The sequence below is a fragment of the Phoenix dactylifera genome, unplaced genomic scaffold (assembly GCF_009389715.1).
Source record: "Phoenix dactylifera cultivar Barhee BC4 unplaced genomic scaffold, palm_55x_up_171113_PBpolish2nd_filt_p 001922F, whole genome shotgun sequence".
Taxonomy (NCBI): Eukaryota; Viridiplantae; Streptophyta; class Magnoliopsida; order Arecales; family Arecaceae; genus Phoenix; species Phoenix dactylifera.
Genome location: NW_024069208.1, coordinates 13,826 through 35,979, shown reverse-complemented (window position 1 = coordinate 35,979; position 22,154 = coordinate 13,826). Strand labels below are relative to the sequence as shown.

At 39.4% G+C, this 22,154-nt stretch overlaps 2 protein-coding genes across 4 annotated transcripts; one reads left to right on the top strand and one right to left on the bottom strand.

The window, feature by feature from the left end:
* Positions 1–3,362: 3,362 nt before the first annotated feature.
* Positions 3,363–13,773, bottom strand: LOC120109232 (cation-transporting ATPase HMA5-like). Of its 3 annotated transcripts, none has more exons than XM_039122976.1 (9): positions 13,406–13,773; positions 9,185–9,799; positions 8,589–9,018; positions 8,032–8,354; positions 6,328–6,386; positions 5,910–6,252; positions 5,607–5,804; positions 4,927–5,184; positions 3,363–3,915 (listed from the first exon to the last, which is right to left on the bottom strand). In XM_039122976.1, exons 1-9 carry the CDS (start codon positions 13,730–13,732, stop codon positions 3,439–3,441), a joined length of 3,030 nt encoding a protein of 1,009 aa, XP_038978904.1. In that variant the 5' UTR covers positions 13,733–13,773; the 3' UTR covers positions 3,363–3,438. The 3 variants fall into 3 exon arrangements, with proteins under 3 accessions (XP_038978904.1, XP_038978903.1, XP_038978905.1); XM_039122975.1 differs by having other exon boundaries at positions 8,032–8,357; positions 13,406–13,771; XM_039122977.1 differs by having other exon boundaries at positions 8,032–8,357; positions 9,185–10,372; positions 13,406–13,717.
* A 5,260-nt stretch (positions 13,774–19,033) lies between these two features.
* LOC120109231 lies at positions 19,034–19,576 on the top strand. Its single transcript, XM_039122974.1, has one exon. The coding sequence runs from the start codon at positions 19,034–19,036 to the stop codon at positions 19,574–19,576; it is 543 nt and encodes a 180-aa protein (XP_038978902.1).
* Positions 19,577–22,154: the final 2,578 nt, after the last annotated feature.

Here is a 22,154-nt window from a genome sequence, read left to right as displayed (position 1 = left end):
CTGAAGGTAAAGAGAAAGTGGGATGTTGTTGGGTGTATAAAAAAAAGTACAACAGTGATGGAACCGTTAATAGAGACAAAGCCAGATTAGTCGCTAAGGAGTTTACACAAACCTATGGAGTTGACTATAAGGAAACATTTGCTCCTATTGCCAAGATTAATATTGTTCGAGTTTTGTTGTCTATTGCAGTTAATCATGATTGGCCATTGTTCCAAATGGATGTTAAAAATGCCTTTTTACATGGTGATCTGGAAGAAGAGGTTTACATGAGTCTTCCACCAGGACATCCTCAGGAATCTCAGCAACACAGCATGCAAGTTAAAGAAGGCCTTGTATGGTAATTTGCATGGGTCTCAAGCAATCACCTAGAGTCTAGTATGCAAAACTAAGTACTGCACTTATGAGTAATGGGTTTAAGCGAATTTGAGCTGATTCCTCCTTGTTCGTCAAAAGAGATGGTTTGCACACTACAGTTGTTTTGGTTTATGTTGACGATACTATTGTTATAGGGAATGACAGTAAAGAAATCACCAAGTTGAAATCGTACAAATTCGACATTAAAGATTTAGGTGTCTTGAAGTACTTGGGGATAGAGATTGCTCACTCAAAAAAAGGATTATTTCGTAGCCAAAGAAAGTATGTTTTAGACCTTCTGAAGGAAATGGAAAAATTGGGTATGAAACCTACCTCAACTTCTTTTGAAAGTAGCAAACCTACATCAGATGGCAAACCCTTGGAGAATATTGGTCAATTTCAAAGGTTGGTTGGAAAGTTGATTTACCTTACCATTATTCATCCAAACATTGCTTATGCAGTTAGTTTGGTTAGTCAATTCATGCATGACTCAAAGGACATTCATATGAATATTGTTAATAGGATCCTTCAGTACTTGAAGTCATCTCAAGGGCGAGGAATTTGGATGCAGAAGAATGGTCATACAAGAATCACAAGGTATACAGATGCTGATTGGGCTAGAAGTCTGACTGACAGGCGCTCCACTATTGGATATTGTATATTTGTTGGTGGGAATTTAGTTATTTGGAAAAGTAAAAAATAAGATGTTGTTGCTAGGTCGAGTGCAGAGGCGGAACACAGAACAATGTAATCCACTACGAGTGAGTTAATCTGGCTTCATGCTCTTTTTTATGTGATTTGGGATTTAAGACTTCACTACCAATAGATTTATTCTGTGACAATCAATCTACAATTCACATTACTTCCAATCCGGTGTTCATGAGAGAACAAAACGCATCGAGGTGGACTGCCATTTTGTTCGGAAAAAAGTTTAAGCCAATATCATTCAGACCCCTTATCTTCATAGTGAGAATCAACTTGCAGACATTTTTACTAAAGGCCTTCCCTCAACCAAGTTTCATGAAATTTTGTCCAAATTGGGCTCATTTGATATCTACGCACCAACTTGAGGGGGAATGTTGTTAACAAGGCAAGAAGATATTTCTATTTATGTAGAATTGCTTGGGGGGCTAATTGGGGCTTAATTATGAGTGTTATTCTTGGCTAGCAAAACTAGGGCTGTCAACGAGCCGAGCCGAGCCCGAGCCACAGCAGGCTCGGCTCGGCTCGTTCCATAAAAATCTAGGCTCGGGCTCGGGCTCGGGCTCGGTACCGAGCCCTGTACTGGGCTCGGGCTCGGGCTCGCCTAGCACAGCCCCGGCTCGGGCTCGAGCTCGTGAGGCTCGTTTGCCCGAGCCCGAGCCTGCCCCGGCGGCCGGCGCCCCATCTCTCATTCATCGGAGGACGGGAGGAGAGAAGAACGAAGGAAATAAATAAAAAAAGAAAGAAGAGAAGAAAGAAGGGGGCGGCCGCGAGCACCACCGGCACGGGCGTCGGCCGCGGGTCGACCGCAGGCGCTGTCAGAAACTAAAGTCCATCTGAGCGCCCTCAGAGAGAAATCGAAGCGCCAGAAAATACAAGAAAGAGCAGATCCAGAGGGATTCTTTAAAGAAGGGGGTGGGTTCAAGAACTGACCGCATCGGAAGAGTTATCAGAGTCCATATCGGGGCGGAGGCGCTGGTACAGCTGGGGGCTCCGGTAGATGGAGCCAGGAGCGGGGCGGGAGATGATGCGGGGAACGCCCTCGAGGGAGACGGTGCCCATATAGAAGAGCATCCCGGCGACGTACAGGAGCGGCGCGAAGAGGAAGATGGCCTGCCGCCGGAGGAGGAGCGATAGTACCATCCACGCCAACCGCTGCAGAAGGGTCCGCGGCGCCTGGAGGGCCCGTCCGGAGGCGGACTTGGAGGGACCTCGATGCAGAAACGGCCGGATGGGGCGGCGGCGCTTCACGCTTGTTGCCTTCCCCGCCGGGGGCGACGGCATCGGGGGCGGAGAAGGGAGAGGAGGTTGCGACGAAGCTTCTTGGAGAGCTGGATCGGGTGTACGGCGTCGTCATCGTCGTCGGAGGGGAGGGGGCATCGGCTTCGAGCTTGGGGGCGAGCCGGCGGCGAGGAGAACGGAGAAGAAAGGAGGGCTAGGGCTAGGGAATGTTCTGGAGAAACCGAGAAGAAAGAAATTAAAGAAATTAAAAATGGGTTAACGGGTTGGGTTCGGTTAATGGGTTGAGTCCGAATCCGAATCAATTCAATTCGATTTAAGGATTTGGGTTAGCTCGGGTTGGGTCTGATCTAAATCCAACTGGGTTCAATTAGATTAGGATTGAAATTGATTGAGCCAAATAAAATTTAATTGGATTGAGTCCAAATTTAATTGGGACCCAATTAAATTGTTAATTGGGCTGAGCCCTCATTTGGGCTCGTTTGAGCTCGTGAGCTGCTCGGGCTCGAGCTCGGGCTCGGGCTCGGATTTAAACGGGCCTCATTTTAGGCTCAGGCTCGAGCTCGTTTGACTAACGAGCCGAGCCCGAGCCGGGCTTTTACCGAGCCGGGCCCGAGCCGAGCCCGAGTAGCTCGGCCCGTTGACAGCCCTAAGCAAAACTGTTGAATTCTACATAGAGTATTTTTTTGAGCAAACCATGAATGAGAATGTTCTTTCTTTCATACGTATGGTTTTTTTCCCTTTGGGGTCTTCTTGTATTAATTTCATTCTTTATTATTTCTTTCTTCAGAGTCAAATAAAAAATAAATACCATGCTAATACCCAAGATTTTGATCATGCCCGGCTCGATGCACAAATATTACAGCAAGTCAAATAACTAGACCATGTGATGCCATCCATCTCTAAAAAATAGTCCACTAATCACCAACCGCAAGGTCCATTAAAATTAGTTATCTGGGAAAATTGGATGCCTTTCTTCATAAAAGGATGGACAGGGGCGATTTGACTTGCTGCAAGTGTGGTGCAGCATAACAATGTTTACAATATTGCATCTAGTAAACAGAGTGGGAGAAAACAAAACACCACATATTTTTTTTTCATTTCCTCTGTGGTTAAAAGCTTAAAAATACATATATTTCATTGTTATGCTACAGTTATTTGCAGTATAGTGGTGAGCCTGGGCTTCCTATACCTTCTCAGAAGCAAAGAAGAGCAGACAACGCTCACAGATGAGAAAGCCATGCAAGCACCAGCCAACCATGGCGGCATCTTAAGTCCTGTGAAGGGGAAGAGAACTCCGGCTGCAACTGGGATGGCGACAATATTGTAAGACATTGCAAAGAAGTAGTTCCAACGTATACGTGCGAATGTCTTCCTCGAGAGATCGATGGCTGTTATAACATCCTCAAGGTTGTTCCTCACCAACACATAGTCTGCAGCTTCGATGGCAACATCGGTTCCTGCACCAATTGCCATTCCGATATCAGCTGCTGCAAGGGCGGGAGAGTCATTGATGCCATCACCAATCATCGCAACTATACTTCCATCCTTTTGGAAGGAGCGTATGACATCGGCTTTCCCCGCCGGCATCACCTCAGCTCTCACATCTTCAATGCCAACCTGCAAGTAATGATGACAGCTCAATACACTTCCATGTTGCACAATCACAAGACCGGTACTCGAGAAAAACTCAGCAATGGGAAAGATTAAAACTTGGAGTACTCGCCAAGGGATTGGAAATAATTAGCATCCCCAAAGGCTGCAGAGATATTAGAAATAAGATGTAAATGTCACAGATATCTCAATGTGGTGGTTAGTGCAAAACAAGAATTCAGGCAACCACCACCGGCAACAGCAGCAACACCATCATCACCAGCAAACCATCGTTGATCCATACCCATGGGAATTTCATATACAAGTAATGAATAATTTTAGAAGAACTCATAAAATTCATGAATTTTAAAAATGAAAAATCCTTCATCATCGTTATTACTAACTCCAATACTCATTTTTCCATTGAAATGTTTGCGAGTAGCCAACTTACTAATAATCTGGAGAAAGTTCCTGCTACGTCTTCAAGTGAAGGAGGAAAAAAAAAAGGCAATACTTCATTGAAATTGAAAAGAATTTTATTTTTCTACACCCCTATAAATGAAAATGCAAATATATAATGTGGCATTTGCTCAGGATTTCCAGGAGCCCAAAGGAAGCCTTTGATCTATGGGGTAGCTGGAGGAGGTAGGCGACTAAAAACACTTGGAGGAAAGGACGGGATATGCTGCTAGCAGCTGCGTGCTGGCAAATTTGGTTAGAAAGAAATGAGAGGATTTTCAGGAACTCTTGTTCAGGCATGATTGAGCTGAGTGGATGTTGTCTTCTTGGAGGTTGCTAGTTGCTGAGGACTCTAGAGCTGTTAAGAAGATTCGAGTGAAAGAACCTATGTAATGGGTATGCTTCTGTCAGCAGAAGATTATTTCCATTGTTTCTATTCTGTGTTGTTTCCTTGTAATTCAATAAAATTCCTTTAGGCACTCAGTGCCGAGTGCCTACTGATTTTTCTATTAAAAAAAATCTTTATATTGTAAATATCTACATTTCTAATGAATGAGGTGAGAACACCAAAAAACAAACCTCTTTTGCAACAGCTTGTGCTGTCCTCCAGTTATCCCCTGTTACCATGACTGAACAAACGCCCATCTTCTTCAGGCCTTCAACCACAACTGCTGCTTCTCTTTTCAAGGGATCAGCTACCCCCAACACTCCAATGAAGGTACCATCATATGCCACAAGAATACCTGTTTTAGCATTCACTTCCAAGTCCACTAAAAAGTTTTCAGCTTCAGTAGGAACAACAACCCCATTTTCAACCAACAGACTCCTGTTGCCAACCTATTAAGATATTTATATTTGGTTGAATCAAGATACTGTTTAAAAATGGCATGCACATGCATAGACAAGCACACATAGTATATGTAAAACAAGAAGTAACACTTCTAAGTGAATCTTTGTTACTGAAGTTGAAAATCTTTTCACCATGACGTGCATCAAGATTAGTGCCTAGATTACTTCAGAGACTGGTGCCAGAAATTCAATAACCTGCATCAGTGCACCCCATCCCTCTATGAGGATACCACACTCTAGGCACCAATCTTTCCACACATCTATCGCCAAAATGATTGTTGATTCCACGACATGCAGATAAGCAGACGTACTGATTGATTAACAGAGAGGGAAGGAGGGAGGGAGCAAGCACAAACATGCATGAAGGAGGGGGGGAGGGCAGGGATATGATTTCTCATTGATGAACTCACCAGAGCCCTTTTTCCATTTATCAAGCACTGCACACCTTTCCCAGGCACAGCAGAGAAGTCTACCGCTTCAAGAAGCCATTCAGATAATATTTCTTTGCTCTGCTTTCCAGCATGTTTGGCTGTCGGAAGCTTACCAAAGAAATGATAATGGTGTGCATAATCTAAGATTGCTCTAGCAAGAGGGTGTTCGCTGCTGGCCTAAACTACATCAAAAGGTGAAACACAGTTATTATTTTGCAGTCCTTGTTGGTTGAGTGAAAGCAAAATAGCCATATGAGGAGGTGCATAGACTCTTCAACTCACCTCAGCAGATGCAACCAAAGTAAGAAAATCCCCAAGTTCCATTTCTGCAAAAACTTTTGCAGTTGTGACAGCAGCTTTCCCTTGAGTAAGGGTGCCCGTTTTATCAAAGATCACATACTGCACACTCTGAGCTCTTTCCAAAGCATCTCCTCCTTTTATTAGGATCCCATGAGTTGCACCCACACCTGTAGCCACCATAACAGCGGTAGGGGTGGCCAGACCAAGGGCACATGGACATGCAATCACCACCACTGATATTGAAAACATGAGGGAGAAAATGAAACAATTGCTACTTTCTGTGACCCATGAATCTGGATATGCTCCTAGCAACCCACAGAGGAACCTATATGAAATAAAACAAAGTATAACCACCAGAACCAGTTTGGAAATACTATCATGGTGGTGAGTTTAAACCTACCATCCGAAGAATGTCAACAAGGACATGGTGATAACAATGGGAACAAAAATACTGGCAACCTGTAATTGATAAAAGTAGTTAGCAAGCAAAAGTTCATAACTATTTTTGTATCAATTGCCAGACATGACAGAACAAATAGTTCTTAAAGACAAGTAGAACAGAAGATATAATCCTTACATAAATGGGATTAGATGTAACAGAAAGCATGACCTGAACACACCTGCCTACAGCATTTAGAAACTGCATGGAGTATCATCATTAAAATAATCTATAATCTGAAACTGTGAAACCACTAGGCATAGGTATAATCCATTCAATCCTTGCCATATAGAGCCGGAGCAAGAGATGTCATCCAATATCCACCAAAATAGGTCATGTAAATGTCCCTGGACCACTGAAGATAATAATCTGCCACTCTACATCTACTTTCAGTTTCATTTGTTGCTATTTTTTTTAATATTGAAATGGGCCAAGCTGCATTAAATTGTTAAACATACATTCAGGATGCATTACTTTCTAACATCAAATAACGAATACCTCTGGGGAAGAAGTTCAGATAAATGACTATCCACAAGCCAGTTGTAGACAAGGTCCGCCGTACCGGTACCGGTTGGCGTACCGGTGGCGGCCCAGACCGATTCCGTACCGGTCCGAACCGGTTCTGTACCGGTTCTTCAACAATAAACTACTAGTACCGGATTCCACGCTGATCCAGTACCGGTCTCAGGCCGTACCGGTATGTACCGGCCGGTACGGACTGGTACGGTAGACCATGGTTGTAGATTCTCTTTCATCTTTTTTTTTTTTGGTGAACCGGCTTCTCACTACACACGTCGGCGAGAAAGCCCAAAGCAATCACAAGACAAAACACGATCTAATACCTGCGGCACACGATCACAAGTACCTTCTCTTTCATTTTCAATCGGTCATAAATTTAACAAATACAAAATTGGCAAATTATTTAGAAATCTATGTAACACTATGTAATCAAAGCCAATCCTAAATTGATGACATTTTTGGTCTTGGATATGGTAATTCTGTAGATACTTTGTGCACAATTTAATATCAGCTTAGTAGGATACTCATTATGATTATACAAGCAGTGTATATATGATAATTGATAAAGTTTCAATATGTTGGAAAAGAACAACCAACTTCACTGGAGAATGAATACAACAAGAGCCAGCTAACTTCTTTAACAAATGAGCCACAAGTTGCACAGTGGTCATATCCTCTACTTGGCAGCCAAAGGTTCTGTGTACGAGTCTTGGGTGGTGCATCCTAAGCATTGAGACCAAGATAATTATATTGCGGGTGGTTCTCACTCCCTTTCTAAAATATTAAAAAAATACTTGTTTAACAAATAAAACTGTCTTAATCAGGTTTTCTGGTATTATCTTGTTATACACACAATAATGACAATATGGAATGTGCCAAAGAATTTTTCCCAGTCTTTGGGCATCTATTTAGCTAAGGGAAATAGCTGGTTTTTTACGGAGCAGTAAAACAAAAATTTCATTTAATACTAGAACATAGATATGATTAACATCCTTAAAAAAATAAAAATAGCTATATTACTTTTCTGGGACAACAGATCTAAAACTATATCTATAGCATATCAAACAGTCAGTAAAAGATAAGATTATACAAACAAGGAAAAATAAGCAAGAGCTATAAAAAAAAAAAAAAATTATGTAAACTTACATAGTCTGCGAATTTCTGAATAGGAGCTTTAGACATCTGGGCTGTCTCAACCAGAGCAATTATCTGGCTCAAAACTGTGTTAGACCCCACCTTGGTGGCTTCTATATGAAGGACACCATGTAAATTCATTGTGCCTCCAATAACTAATGAAGACATTTCCTTTGGGACTGGAACAGATTCACCAGTTACCATACTTTCATCAACATGACTTGTACCCCAAACTACGATGCCATCAGATGGAACCTTTGAACCAGGAAGAACTTTTAAGACATCACCTGGTTGAATTAATAGTGCATCTATCTCTCTCTCTACAATGCCTCTTCCTTCTAAAATCCAAAAACAGAGAAGCAGAACTAAATCAATAAAAAAGGGGGGGGACTGCCAGAGCCTAATTCTTAAGTTAGCACTGTTAAAAGAAACCACTAGATACTCAAGAAAGGAAATATAAGATAAGTGATAGAGATGATCCCACTGATATCATATTTAAAATGTTTTTCATGAATATAAATCTAATTTAATGAATTGAAATCTTCTTGGATACTATACAGTGATTATACCTGCATCTTTCACCATCAAAAGAGCTGTTGCGGGGACAAGTTCAACTAACTTCTTGATAGCATCTGACGTCTTCCCTTTTGCAACAACTTCTAAATACTTTCCAAATAACACAAAGGTAATTATCATTGCACTTGTCTCAAAATATATTGGGGGCCAGAACCCAGTAAATGCACCATACAGAAGTGCACCAACAGAGTAAAAGTAAGAAGCAGAGGTCCCCAGAACAACCAATACATCCATATTTGTAGATCCATGTCGCAGTGCTCTATAAGCAGCTATATAGAAACGCTTGCCAATAATAAACTGAACAATACTCACCAGTACCCACTTCAACAAATCTCTCATCAAAAATGGCCCACAATGCATGAGCATGAAAGAATTTACGAAAGGTATGGCGGGACATGCCATCCGTATGAAAAAGACAGGAATCTGTTGCACAACAGTTGAAAGAAGCAACTAATAAGAATGAAATACACCTTGAATATGAAAAAGAAAACATTATCAGAACCACAAGAACAAAAACATACACGGGCCAAAATATCATGGAAGAGCAATAAACTGAATTTATTTTCACAGCATGAAGGATCATACTCACACTGAGAAAGAGACTGGAGAGGAAAAGCCGAAGCATTTTTGAGGCTTCTTGTGCATCACTTGAAGCTGCTTGAGCATATGGGTTCCGGACATGCGCTTTCAGCCTCCCGATGCTTTCTCTCTCGATGGTATCAACTATATGTCTCAGACCAACAGCTTGAGGATCAAAGATAATCTCTACTTCTGAAAGGCCAATATTTACCTCAAACTGCCTCACCCCACTCATTTTACTAAGTATTCCTTGTAAAACATGTACATCTGTCTCACTAGACAATCTAGCTACACCTAACAAAATTTTATCTTGGTCATTGCTTTGTAGAAATGCAGCATCAAAACCAGCATCCTCAATTGCATGAGCAATTGCATCTTTACTTATGACTGATGGATCGTACTCGACCTCCCCTAATGACGTTGCCAAGGCAACAGCTGCTCTTTTTACACCAGGTAGCTTTCTCAAGATCCCTTCAACAGAGTTTACACAGGCTGCACAAGTCATGCCTCCTATCCTAAATTGCCCCGACAATACCTTTTGCGGTCTTGACAGGGTATTATTAGAATCTGGCAGAATCTCAGCTTCAAATCCTGCATCTTCAATAGCATCTTTTATATCTTCGTCCTGAACAAAGAATCAAATTTCCAGTAAGTGATTTCAGAACATAAAATGTAAAACAGTTATAACAACATATTTGAAATTGTCAGGATCACTTCTTTCAACACAAAATCCAAAAATAGAACAGAATGCATTAATAAAAAGTGGATAGCAAATTTTAAGAGGCAAGTAAATTGAGTAAACATGGGGCATGAGTTATCCCAACCCAAAAATTGTTATAGCTCTACCCAATAATTGTTCATATAAAGGTGATTTTTCTTGTAGTGTTCAGAAATTTAAAGAAAAAATCCAAATGTTCTGCAACGAGTTCAAAACACTACTTCCTTTGTTTTGTGATAGGCTACAATATGTTTTTGCCAATTCCAAATAGACGGAAATAGGAATCTTGTCATTCATCCTGCAAGGTAATGCTTTTCAAGCATTCCCAATAACATTTAGCCAAATAAATGTAGGAAAGGGTAAATGTTTCAGGAAGGTGAAGGTGTCTGTGTCCCAATAAAAGGAAAGATGAAAGCACTATCTTGTGCGCATTAGGAAGAAGCCTCATTCTGATGCAACTCTGCAAGGCTATGAAGGTGCCTGTTTCGCATCAAAAAAGAAAAAAAAAAAAGCCAACCATTAACATTCAGGCACATAGAGAAAAGGAATTGAGATTTACATAGATCTCATAATTGCAAATATGAATATACAATGAATAAGAATTTCAAAGAATATTAATGAAAGAAAAAAGGATTGCACAATAATAAATAGTCATACTTAAAATTTTAACGGAATAACAAAAATATAGGCTATGTTTAGACATCTTTAAATTCAAAATCATGATTATGTTCTAATTCTTGATTTAAAACTTTCAAATTTTGATAGTTGAGATTTTAGGTAGGAGTTTGGTTGGTAAAAGGAACACCGAGGTACTTAAAATCTTGTAATTTCAGAAAACACAAGAGATCGCAGCATATCATGATTTTTGTGGTGCATCCAAATGCACCATAAGAGAAATATGGATTGCTTGTCAGATGTGCAAACAGTTAGATATGTAGTGCAAAGCCAATAAATCAAGTGAAACATGAATAAAGAGGCTGTCAGCAAAGAGAAGCTGATTACAATATAATCTAGAAACGAAGAAAGTATGTCTCACTAGAATCACAACCAAGATCCGTTGTACCGGTACCGGTCGGCGTACCGGTGGCGGCCCGGACCGGTACGAATCGGTCCCGTACCGGTCCGAGCCGGTCCCGTACCGGTCCGAGCCGGTCCCGTACCGGTCCGAACCGGTCCCGTACCAGTTCTCCAATAATAAACCACCAGTACCGGATTCCACGCTGATCCGGTACCGGTCCCAGGCTGGACCGATACGGACCGGTACGGTAGACCATGATCACAACTATGATAACAACTTTTGAATAACTAGAGCAGGAAAAAAAAGAAACATGAAAATGTGAAGGAGCATATTACAAAAGCAAATAAATAAAAATTACAAATTTACATTTGAAGTTTCAAACTTATAAAAGGTAAAGAAGAAAGAACAAAAGGTAGTAAATCTCTTTTTTTCAAATTCAATTTTTACTTAAAAATATGAATCACATATCAAGTTAGATTTCATTACACAGTCCGAGTTTCCTTTGAAACTAGCTAACCTAACATCGATTCTCCAACTTTTGTATTTAGACTTGAGTCATAATTGCAATGTGCAACAAAAATTCAGGGAAATGCAAATGAGTGATAGTAGGGGTTGAAATATGTTTCAAATGGTTTTATTAGAGAGAGAGAGAAGACTGAAGCTAAATGAATGAAAGCTTCAAGAATGAATGCCTAGTTCCGACACATGAAGCCAACCTGAAATAGCTCAAATAAGGCCTGATGGTTATTAATGAAGATTGTATTAAATCCAACCTTTGCCACATCCTTTCTTTAGAAGATATGCTCAAAACAAAGAATTACCTCACAATCTTAGTAACAGGAAAACAAGGAAGTTAGCAACGGATTATTTCTCATAAGCAAAATCAGTCAAAATGCAACATATAGCTTTGTTTGGACTTCGAATTATACATGTATCCAGTTCAACAGGTAAAACGTATGTCCAGTGATAGAGCTTTCCAAACCCCATTCTAATTAGCTAGAAGCCCATTTTAGAAACAGAAACTTGAGTTTTATCATAACTATAAAAAACATAAGATAAAAATAGAAGTTCTGTTAGGATAAGGACAAAAAGATCTGCGCCCTTCTGTCAACTGCACGCAACACAGAGAATAAGGAGGATTTTGATTCAGGTTACAACTATCCATATCTTAAATGCCAAAGGAAAACTCAATTAATGCAAAATATTCAAAAGAGAGAAAATGCAGGATAACCCAGAAAACAAAACAAGTTGCTGGGAACCAAGAAAGCAAAATTAATTCCAAGAACCCTAAGAAGTCCCATGAGCACAAAACCTATTGAAGAATCTACGTTCATGTTAGGACAGCTGCAACGCAAAGAGAACAGACCTTTTACTTGGATTAGAACCAACTCCAAATTTGCTTCTGATGCTAAACTCCAATTCATGCCACAAAAAAAAAACCAAGAAGATGGTAAGGCTCCTTGAAATTAAACCAAAGCCTGGCCAAATTATCAATTATCCCATAAGCTCCAAGAACTCGCATAGGTCCCAGGCAACACAGGACATATTGAAAAAACTACAGCAACAACTTGCACAGGTCCCAGAAAAGTCAGAACCCATCTGAACAACTACAGTTCCGAATTAAAGGACAAGTACGGAGCAAGAAATAGCACAAAAGACCAATTCAGACTTGACCACCAACGTCTTCAATATGATCAACAAAACGGACCAGATTTTCAGAAGCCAGATCATCCCACTAAACCCCAGGAAGCCGAAATGCCCCAATAGGTCAAGGCATATGGAAGAGACTGCATTTTATTATTTTTCTCAAGTTAAGACCGCTACAACGAGGGGGGCAAACGTTTGAAGAAAAAATAAACAGCACAAAAATAAGATAAACTTTCTTTAAGCCAATGATCCACCGATCCAAAGAGGCCCTAAACTCTCAGAACCTATTAAAAATTCGATTTTCTGTTACAGCTTGTGCAGCAAAATTAACAAGAAAACTTCTATTCAGCTTACCATCATTCATATCTTCACTTCCAAACGTAAACTCCAATGCAAACAAACACAAAAAGCAAGATGAGGAAAAAACCAAAACAAACTTTCCCAGGGCCAAAAGATCCACGACGATCCAAAGACAAAACTCCTATTCAGATTGGATAAACTCCAAATCATACAAATAATCGAACCAAAAACAAAAAGCAACATAATCCTGTATGCAAAACAATCTGGCCGAAGGCCAAAAAGATCAAATTAAACCACAATTTCCATCAGAAATTCTATAAAACCCAAAACCCATTGAGAAAAACTCCATCTTTTGTCGATATTATAGACCCCTCCTACCTGCAATTTCGCAGATAAAAGCCCAACTCACGCAAAAAAAAGACAGCAATTCAATTCATGAATCAAGCCCAACAAAACAACCAATTAGACCCAGCAATTCAGGATTGCGCCTAAAACCCAAAACCCATGAATTGAAAGGCAAGAGAGAAAACGAGAGGAAAATGTTCAACCTTAACAAGACTGGGATCGAAGACGACATGGGCCTTGTTCTGGAGCAAGGAGACGGATGCCCTCGCGACGCCGGGGAGGGCAGTGATGGCGGCCTCGACGGAATTGGTGCAGGCGGAGCAGGTCATCCCGGTGACCCTCACCTGGATTCTCCGCGCCCCCTTCTCATCCCCTCCCCTCCCCTCCGCCGCCGCGGCCGTCTCCTCATCGTAGGAGTCGAGGAGGCGGACGTCCTCGAGGTCGCCGGAGTCCTCCCTCGCCAAGATGGCCTCCGGCCGGCGGTGGCCGGAGAGCGGGGTCAGCTGGAGGTCTCGTAGGCTCGCAGCCATTGAAGCTGTGAGAGATAGAGATTGTGGGAGGGGTGAGAAGATGCAGTAGATTAAAGAGGAGGGGGAAATGATTAAAAAAATAAGAAATAAAAATAAAGGAGGAGCAGGAGGTGGTTGGGATATATCTGATGACTGTTTTGCCCTTTAAGATTATTTAATTGAATGAAATATCTTAATTTTATAAAATATTTTGTGTTTACTTTAGGTAATGTCAGTCAAGTTCCTTTTTCCTGTTAGGTTGTCAAATGAAGTTTGTTTTTAAAGCACTCTTTAATCCTCATATCCATCTTAATTTTTAACAAAAAAAAAAAAGCTCCTCATATGAAATCTATTTAATGAGATATTATAATGTTGAATGAATTAATGAACCTTTCAATGATTATTTAATGCATCAAGTCATAATCTAGTCAAACCTTTGGAAGATGCAATTAATCAGGCTATGAGATTTTGGAGTGACCAAGAGATTTGTATCATTTCACCTTCTTTGGCTTAAGGGGATGATAACTTCAAATATAATTTGAATTGGCTCAGGTATCATAATAGATATAAATATTTAATTTGATGTTTCTCTTTGATAAAGAAGATATATTCAACAATACTAAATAGAGTAGTAAGGTAGGAGAAAGAGGTAATAAAAAAAAGTCTTATAGAATAATGGAGAAATTCAATATACTTTTTACAAATACTAAGCACCTCCTCAAAAGGTAAAAATAAGTTTTAATTAATAACAACAAGATTCTGCCCAAAAAAAACTAACATGAAGGCGATATTTAGAATCTTGGTCTCAAGATCTGCCCAATATGAATTTTTTATATGCTTTTTTTGTTTATTCCCTAGTATTCTCGCTAAAGATCCAAATTCATTCATAAGTACCATAAATTCAATCACGAGCATTATGATCAACCTATGGTCAATCTAAATAATCTCGTTTGTGTGTCTTTTGCATAGGCTATAGGCCAGGTCCACTCTGATATAATTAATAACAACCCAGAACTTTACCCAAAAAGCTAGTTAAAAAATATTATTGAGATTTTTTAGCCTTGTATAAGTACCCAAGCCCGATCTAATGCATAGCTGACGTGGGACTAACACATACCCGCACATAGAAAATCTTACTCAAAAAAAAAATCTTACAATATGCTTCATAACAGGATAAGATTCCTAACTCATCTTGACATCGATTGACTAGATAAGATGTCCGGTGCATCTTGATATCATTATATTGGATAAGATCTTTGATTTATCTTAATATTTGATTTTTTTTCAAATTTTCCCAGATTTTAGGTGTGAGAGCTAGGAACAAAAAGGGTCTAAAAGATACAAATTTAATACTAGTAGAAGAATGTATGTAGGATATTCATGTAGGAAACTTAAAGGATGTACGAGCCATAAGTGATAAAAGTTTGAGGATGAAAATAAAGATATAGAAAGATGGAGATTAATGCAAATTTGTAAGATACCAGGATTGACATATTAAAAAAAATCCTAAAATTTACTCTCTCTAGTCCTTAGAATAATAATTTAAGAAATAATTTCATTATGCGCATATCATTCTTTAAAAAAGTACCTATTTTAAAATACTGCCATGTTAAAATAACCATTATATATTAAAAATAATAGCTACTATTTGATATATTCTATATTTATTTAAATAAATTAATATTTATTAAATGTTTATGCTGACTAAAACCTATTTTTGTTTAATGACCTATAATTTGTAAAACTAACTATATTTTTTTCTATTCAAATAGTTAATAATAATTATTATAACAACTGATGTTCTTTTTTCCAATCAGCAAAATCTGTTCTAAGGGCAAGCTGCGGATGTTAATTTGATTTATAAGCAATAATAGTTAAAAATTATCAATGATTTAGGCCCAATTTGAGAGAGCTTTTGTAGGGCCAAAAAACACTTTCTGACCTTCCAAAAGTACTTTTAGATAGTCTGGTTTAACTAGTTGGCAAATGTTCCAACCAAATTTACCAAAAAATATACATTCCAGCCAAATTTGGTCCCCTTATTGATCTCCTATAATCTTCAAAAGGTTTTAGGGATTTTCGTTAAGTTTAATTTGATAGAAATGATTTCACGGATTAAATTTAACTTTATAAAAAAAAATCAATACCAAAGGTACCAACAAAATAGATCAAGACGATCTCAAGAACAAAGATATGACAATATTTTGATTCATATGTTATGTTTCTGACCCCAAAATTTAACTTTGAAAACATGATTCGAGCGGGAATAAACATCTCCAAATACATGCGATGAGCGCACAAATTGCACAAAGAAGATTAAATTTTGAAAAGTAATTATATACGGTTTTCTATTATAGTAGAACAAATAAATAAAAAAGACTGGTCGATAAAGATCTTCACATGTTTTAAGCCCGTACTAACTCAATCTTCTAATAATAGTAGTGCACTAAGAAATTTGATCCCATATATTGACGATTCAAACCTTTCTTACAACTTAGGAGACATTATGTTTAGGTTGAGATATTGTTATTCTTTAGCTTTTCTTGCAATGTTCTTGCATGTTATATTTTTAATTTGTGATTGCAAAATTATCTCTTAAAGATTTACAATTTTCTACATCATGCTTCAAATTTATTTACAATTTGCTTGGTTCTTTGGTTGCTCTACTCTCAACTCATTATGTCCTTCTTTCTCTTGCTTCAATATCCCTTTTTCTTCGTTTGCTTCAAATTTTCTTTTTGTTTTGTTTTTATTTCTTCATTTGAGCTAAGGAGAATAGCTCGAACTTAGAAGTAGGAGCAAGTGATATGACCCGGATTCGATACTAACCGTTGTTACTGCCCAGACCTACCGACTAATGGTGAAGCACCACATATCCTACATGTTTGGCACCATAGCGAACTAAGGGGAGTGGTTATGGCCTTATGTAAATAGGCGCAAATAAAGATGGATGGCTATAGTTCGTCTGCTAATCTTAGAGCTTGAAGTGCAATAGCACCATGACAGAGATTGAGGAACCTGTTGGATCCCGTTTTAATTAAACCCTGATCCCGTTTAATTAGAACCCACGTTTGACAAGTGTTCCTTGAATTTCGTAAATCCTGATAATCACAAGGGCATTAAGGTATTTTCACAGTAGTGAAGGGTTACCTTGATGGGGGGTGACTCTTCACGGGTGTAACCACCTGCAGCGTTTGGTCCCTGGAGAGGGCTATAAATAGCCTGTTAGATCCCTTCTCTAAAGCATGCATTAAGAGCTCTCTCTCCAGAAGATCTCTCGCTAACCTTTGTTCAGATCATCGGTGATCGAGGTTGCGCACGCATTCCAAAGTTTAATCCGGATGGATTTAGCGAATCAAGGTATGATTTATAATTCATTAAGTTAATCATTCCATCAATGGTATCAGAGCAGGTGGATTGGATTCCAAAATAAATCATATTCGTTTGATTCGCTGGACGATAGTGCTTTGGACCCTGATGTTATTTACCCATATGAAAGAATTTTTTCTGACCGATGTGGGACTAAAAGCTTCTTTCGGAATGAAAAGTTTTGCCCATATTACTTAAAGAAATGAAATCTTTTCATTTGGGCGATGTGGGACTAAAACCTTCATCTCCTTCTTCCACCTTTGCTAAGAAAATAAGGAAGGGAGAGCCGCTGCCATGACCGACGCTGCAGCGGGTCTCGGTCGCGGCCCTCCCCGTCCAACTGGTGGCCAACAGGGCCACTGTCCAGCGGCCCGACTCCCCGGCTGCCGCTGCGACCCGCCCCCCGACGAGCCGGCAGCGGCTGCAACCCGCCGTGGCCGCCATGGCCACCGCGGGCGAAGAAAAAAAAAAAAAATTTTTGGCCGCCATGGCCTGCGGCCCGCCGCTAAGCGGCCCCGGCCACTGCCAGCGGCGCCAGCCGCGCCACCCACGACGCCCGCAGCACGGCCTCCGGCCGACGCCCCTGCGGCCCGCGACCGCGGGCTGCGGCCGCACCCTGCGGCCGAACCCCGCGGCCTCCGCGGCCGATCCCGGCCTCCGGCCCCGCCATGTGGCCGCCCCGCTGCCTGCAGCCGTGCCTACGGCCGGCGGTGGCGGTTGCGCCGCCGTTGTTTAGGAGAGAAGGGGCCACTGGTTTTGGCCCCCTTCTCCTCCTTTCGTTTGGGGAAGATGAAGAGATGGGTTTCGGGTTTCGGGCATGGAATCCAACCCGAAATCCGAATCCATTTAAATATATATAAAGGGGTGAAGGGATTAACAGGTTTCGGGTTATTGGGCTTCGCCCGCAACCCAAAACCCGAATCCTTTTGGCTTAAATTGGGCCTTTTACAGTTAAACCCCTGACAATATGTTATTCTGCAAAAGGGGCTTTTGAAATTCATATATGGTCCCCAGCCGAAAGTTGAATTATCAAAAGGGTCCTAAAATATTTTTATGTGGTCCCTTTGCTAAAGTTTCATTGCAGAACAGTACTTTGACAATTATATATTACTCCATGTAATGAATTTATTGCATAATTGATCAATTTATATGCTTTCTTATGATGATACATGATTATTTAAATTTATTCATATTTTTCATGATAAAAGGATGATATATGCATGAGACGAGCCAAAGCATCTTATGTAGGAAAAGACATATAAATGATTAAATTTTTGCATATTTGTGGTGACGAGCCAAAGCATCCCATAAATTTTAGAATGCTTTAGCTTAATTTAATCAATAAAGTCTTTTTATCATCATCTCATGAAATTGAATAGTTGCATCATATATAATGAACCGGCCCCAAAGGGAAATCATTATACAAAGTTAATGGTGGGATGAAATAATGTTATTAGTATGATATTTATGATGAAATCTTGTTGCCCAAAGGCCTTAAATTCTACATTAACATTGAACAATATCTAGTAAAATTTTATCCATTGAATAACGGTGTCTAAGAAAAGCTTGTCAAAAAGGCATACGTGCCTAAGAAAGGCTGGTACTTAAGTGAGCCTAGTGCTCCACCACCGATCTGGAGCTGATCTGGCTGTTATTCTTTGGATTTTTTCAACTAGATATATAAAGTTCAATAAATATCATACTTAATGCATTAGTTTTATCGTAAAGGGGTAAATCATGTAAAGTTAATTTTGATTTACTCACTAAATTGCTAATATGGGTTAGTGATTTAGATAAGGTTTTAGCGTAATTATAGCATGCATATTGATAGTAAGCATATGTTTTGCAGCTTTGTTTCCGACAGTTTTTTCACAGTCTACATCATGCATCCCAATACTTAATGGTTCAAATTTCTCGGAATGGAAAGAAAGGCTGACATTTACTTTAGGGTGCATGGATATTGATCTGGCACTTCGTGAGGACATGCCACCTGTCCCCACGGAGGAAACTACGCCAGAGGAGAAAAAGTTGTATGAGAGGTGGGAGCGGTCAAACCGCTTAAGTCTTTTACTCATACAAAATCATATCTCTAGAAAGATAAGGGGCTCAATTCCTGATTGCAAAACTGCAAAAGAATTCTTAACAGCAGTAGAAGAGCAATTTGTGAGTTCAAAGAAAGCCCTAGCCAGCACCTTAATATCAAGGTTTGCTTCCTTAAAGTATAATGATAATGGTGGCATACGTGAGCACATTATGGAATTACGTGACATCGCTGCCCAATTAAAATCATTGGAAGTAGACATGTCAGAGACTTTTCTTGTACACTTTGTTCTTAATTCTCTGCCTATGGAGTATGCACCATTTAAGATCTCATACAACACACATACAGAAAAATGGACTATGAATCAACTTCTAGCCATGTATGTTGATGAGGAGCAGAGAATAAAACAAGAGAGGCAAGAGAGTGTTTATCTCACCTCTCATAAGGGAAAATGACATAAAGAGGTCGGCGGTACCAGTCATCATATTCCTGTTAAGAAGAAGAAAATGAAAGTGTCAGCCAAAGTGACTGACAAAAGGCAAATAAAGTGCTTCTTCTGTAGAAAACAGGGACATTTGAAAAAGGACTGCATCAAGTACAAGAAATGGCTCGAAAAGAAAGGTACTTTTCTTTCCTTAGTGTGTTATGAATCAAATTTTATTGATGTACCTCATAACACATGGTGGATTGACTCTGGTGCTACTATCCATATATGTAAAACTTTGCAGGGATTGTTGAACAAAAGAATTCCAACGGAAAGTGAGCGAAGCATCATAATGGGAAATAAGATGCGTTCACATGTGGAAGCTGTTGGAACGTTCAAATTGACCTTAAAGACTGGCCATATTTTGTACCTAGAAAATACCTTTTATGTACCTGGATTTTCTAGAAACCTAATATCTATTTCAAAACTTGTTTCTTTTGGATATACCGTTTCATTTGGACGGTCATTTGTAAACCTTTCCTTGAATAATATTATTGTTGGTAATTGCTTGTTAGAGGATGGTTTATTTAAATTAGACCTTGATACATCCTTTGAACTATCCCTTTTATCCCTGCAAAATAAAGAACATTATGGATTAAAACGTAGCATGATAAACGAAAATTCCTCTATGTTATGGCACCAAAGGTTAGGTCATATCTCCATAAAAAGAATCAAGAGATTAGTAAATGATGAAATTTTACCAACTCTTGACTATGGTGATTTTGAAACTTGTTTAGACTGCATCAAGGGAAAGCAGACTAACAAGTTTAAGAAAGGTGCCATAAGAAGCACAAATTTATTGGATCTCATACATACAGATATATATGGGCCCTTTTCGACCCAATGTTTTACTGGTCATAAATATTTTATCACCTTTATTGATGATTACTCACGCTATGGGTATCTCTACTTATTGTATGATAAGGCTGAGGCATTAAATGCCTTTAAGCTTTTCAAAACAGAGGTAGAGTTACAACTTGATAAAAAGATTAAAGTTGTGAGATCAGATAGAGGTGGTGAATACTACGGTAGGTATACTGAAACTGGACAACATTTAGGTCCATTTGCTCGATTTCTTCAAGAGCAAGGTATAGTTGCACAATACACTATGCCTGGTACTCCTGATCAAAATGGAGTTGCGGAAAGAAGAAATCGAACATTAATAGAGATGGTAAGAAGTATGATTAGTCACTCAACTCTCCCAATTTCTCTGTGGGGTGATGCCTTAAAAACCGCTGCGTATATTCTAAACAGGGTTCCTACTAAAGCTGTCCCAAAAACACCCTATGAAGTTTGGACAGGTAGGAAACCTAGTTTAAGACATCTACATATTTGGGGGTGTCAAGCTGAGGCAAGGGTGTACAACCCACAAGAGAAAAAGTTGGACTTTAGAACCATTAGTTGTTATTTTATTGGTTATCCAGAAAAGTCCAAGGGATACAGATTTTATTGTCCTAATCATACTTTGAGGATTGTGGAGACAAGAAATGCTAGATTTCTTGAAAATGACCAAATCAGTGGGAGTATAAACCCTCAAGAAATTAATTTTGAGGAAAAGCAAACTCCGTATGGTGTGCAAAATTCAAATAAGCAGCCAATGATTCCTCTACCTATCATTAATAATGATTTGGAGGAGGATGAGTCTACTATTAATGTTCCACTTGAATCTGTGCCAGTTATCACTGAGAATGTTGCTCCTCCACCTATAGAACCAGTGGATCAAGAAGCAACTTTAAGAAGGTCATCAAGGGTAAGGAGATCTCCAATTCCACCAGATTATATAGTATATCTTCAAGAAAATGATTATGACATTGGAAATATAGATGATCCAATAAATTTCTCACAAGCCATAAGTTCAGTAAATTCCTCCAAATGGCTAGATGCTATGAAAGATGAGATAGATTCTATGGCTAAAAATAATGTTTGGAATCTAGTTGAACTACCTCCTGGAGCTACTGCAGTACGCTGCAAATGGGTTTTTAAAACCAAAAGAGACTCCAAAGGCAAGGTAGAGCGACATAAGGCCAGACTTGTTGCCAAAGGATTTACTCAAAAGGAGGGTATTGATTATCATGAAACCTTCTCTCCAGTTTCAAAGAAGGATTCTTTAAGGATAATTATGGCTTTGGTGGCTCATTTTGACTTAGAGCTGCACCAAATGGATGTGAGAACTGCATTTCTTAATGGAGATTTAGAGGAAGAAGTTTACATGAAACAACCTAAAGGTTTTGTTTCAGAAGGTCAGAGTCAAAAAGTTTGCAAGCTAAATAAGTCTATATATGGACTCAAGCAATCATCCCGACAGTGGTATCTTAAGTTCAATAACGTCATTTCTACATATGGCTTTGTAGAAAACGTTGTTGATAGATGTATTTATCTTAAGATCAGTGGGAGTCGATTTATTTTTCTAGTCCTATATGTAGATGACATTTTGCTTGCTAGTAGTGATTTGGCATTGCTTAGGGAGACTAAGCAATTTCTCTCCAGTAATTTTGATATGAAGGATATGGGTGAAGCCTCATATGTCATCGGCATTGAGGTTCATAGAG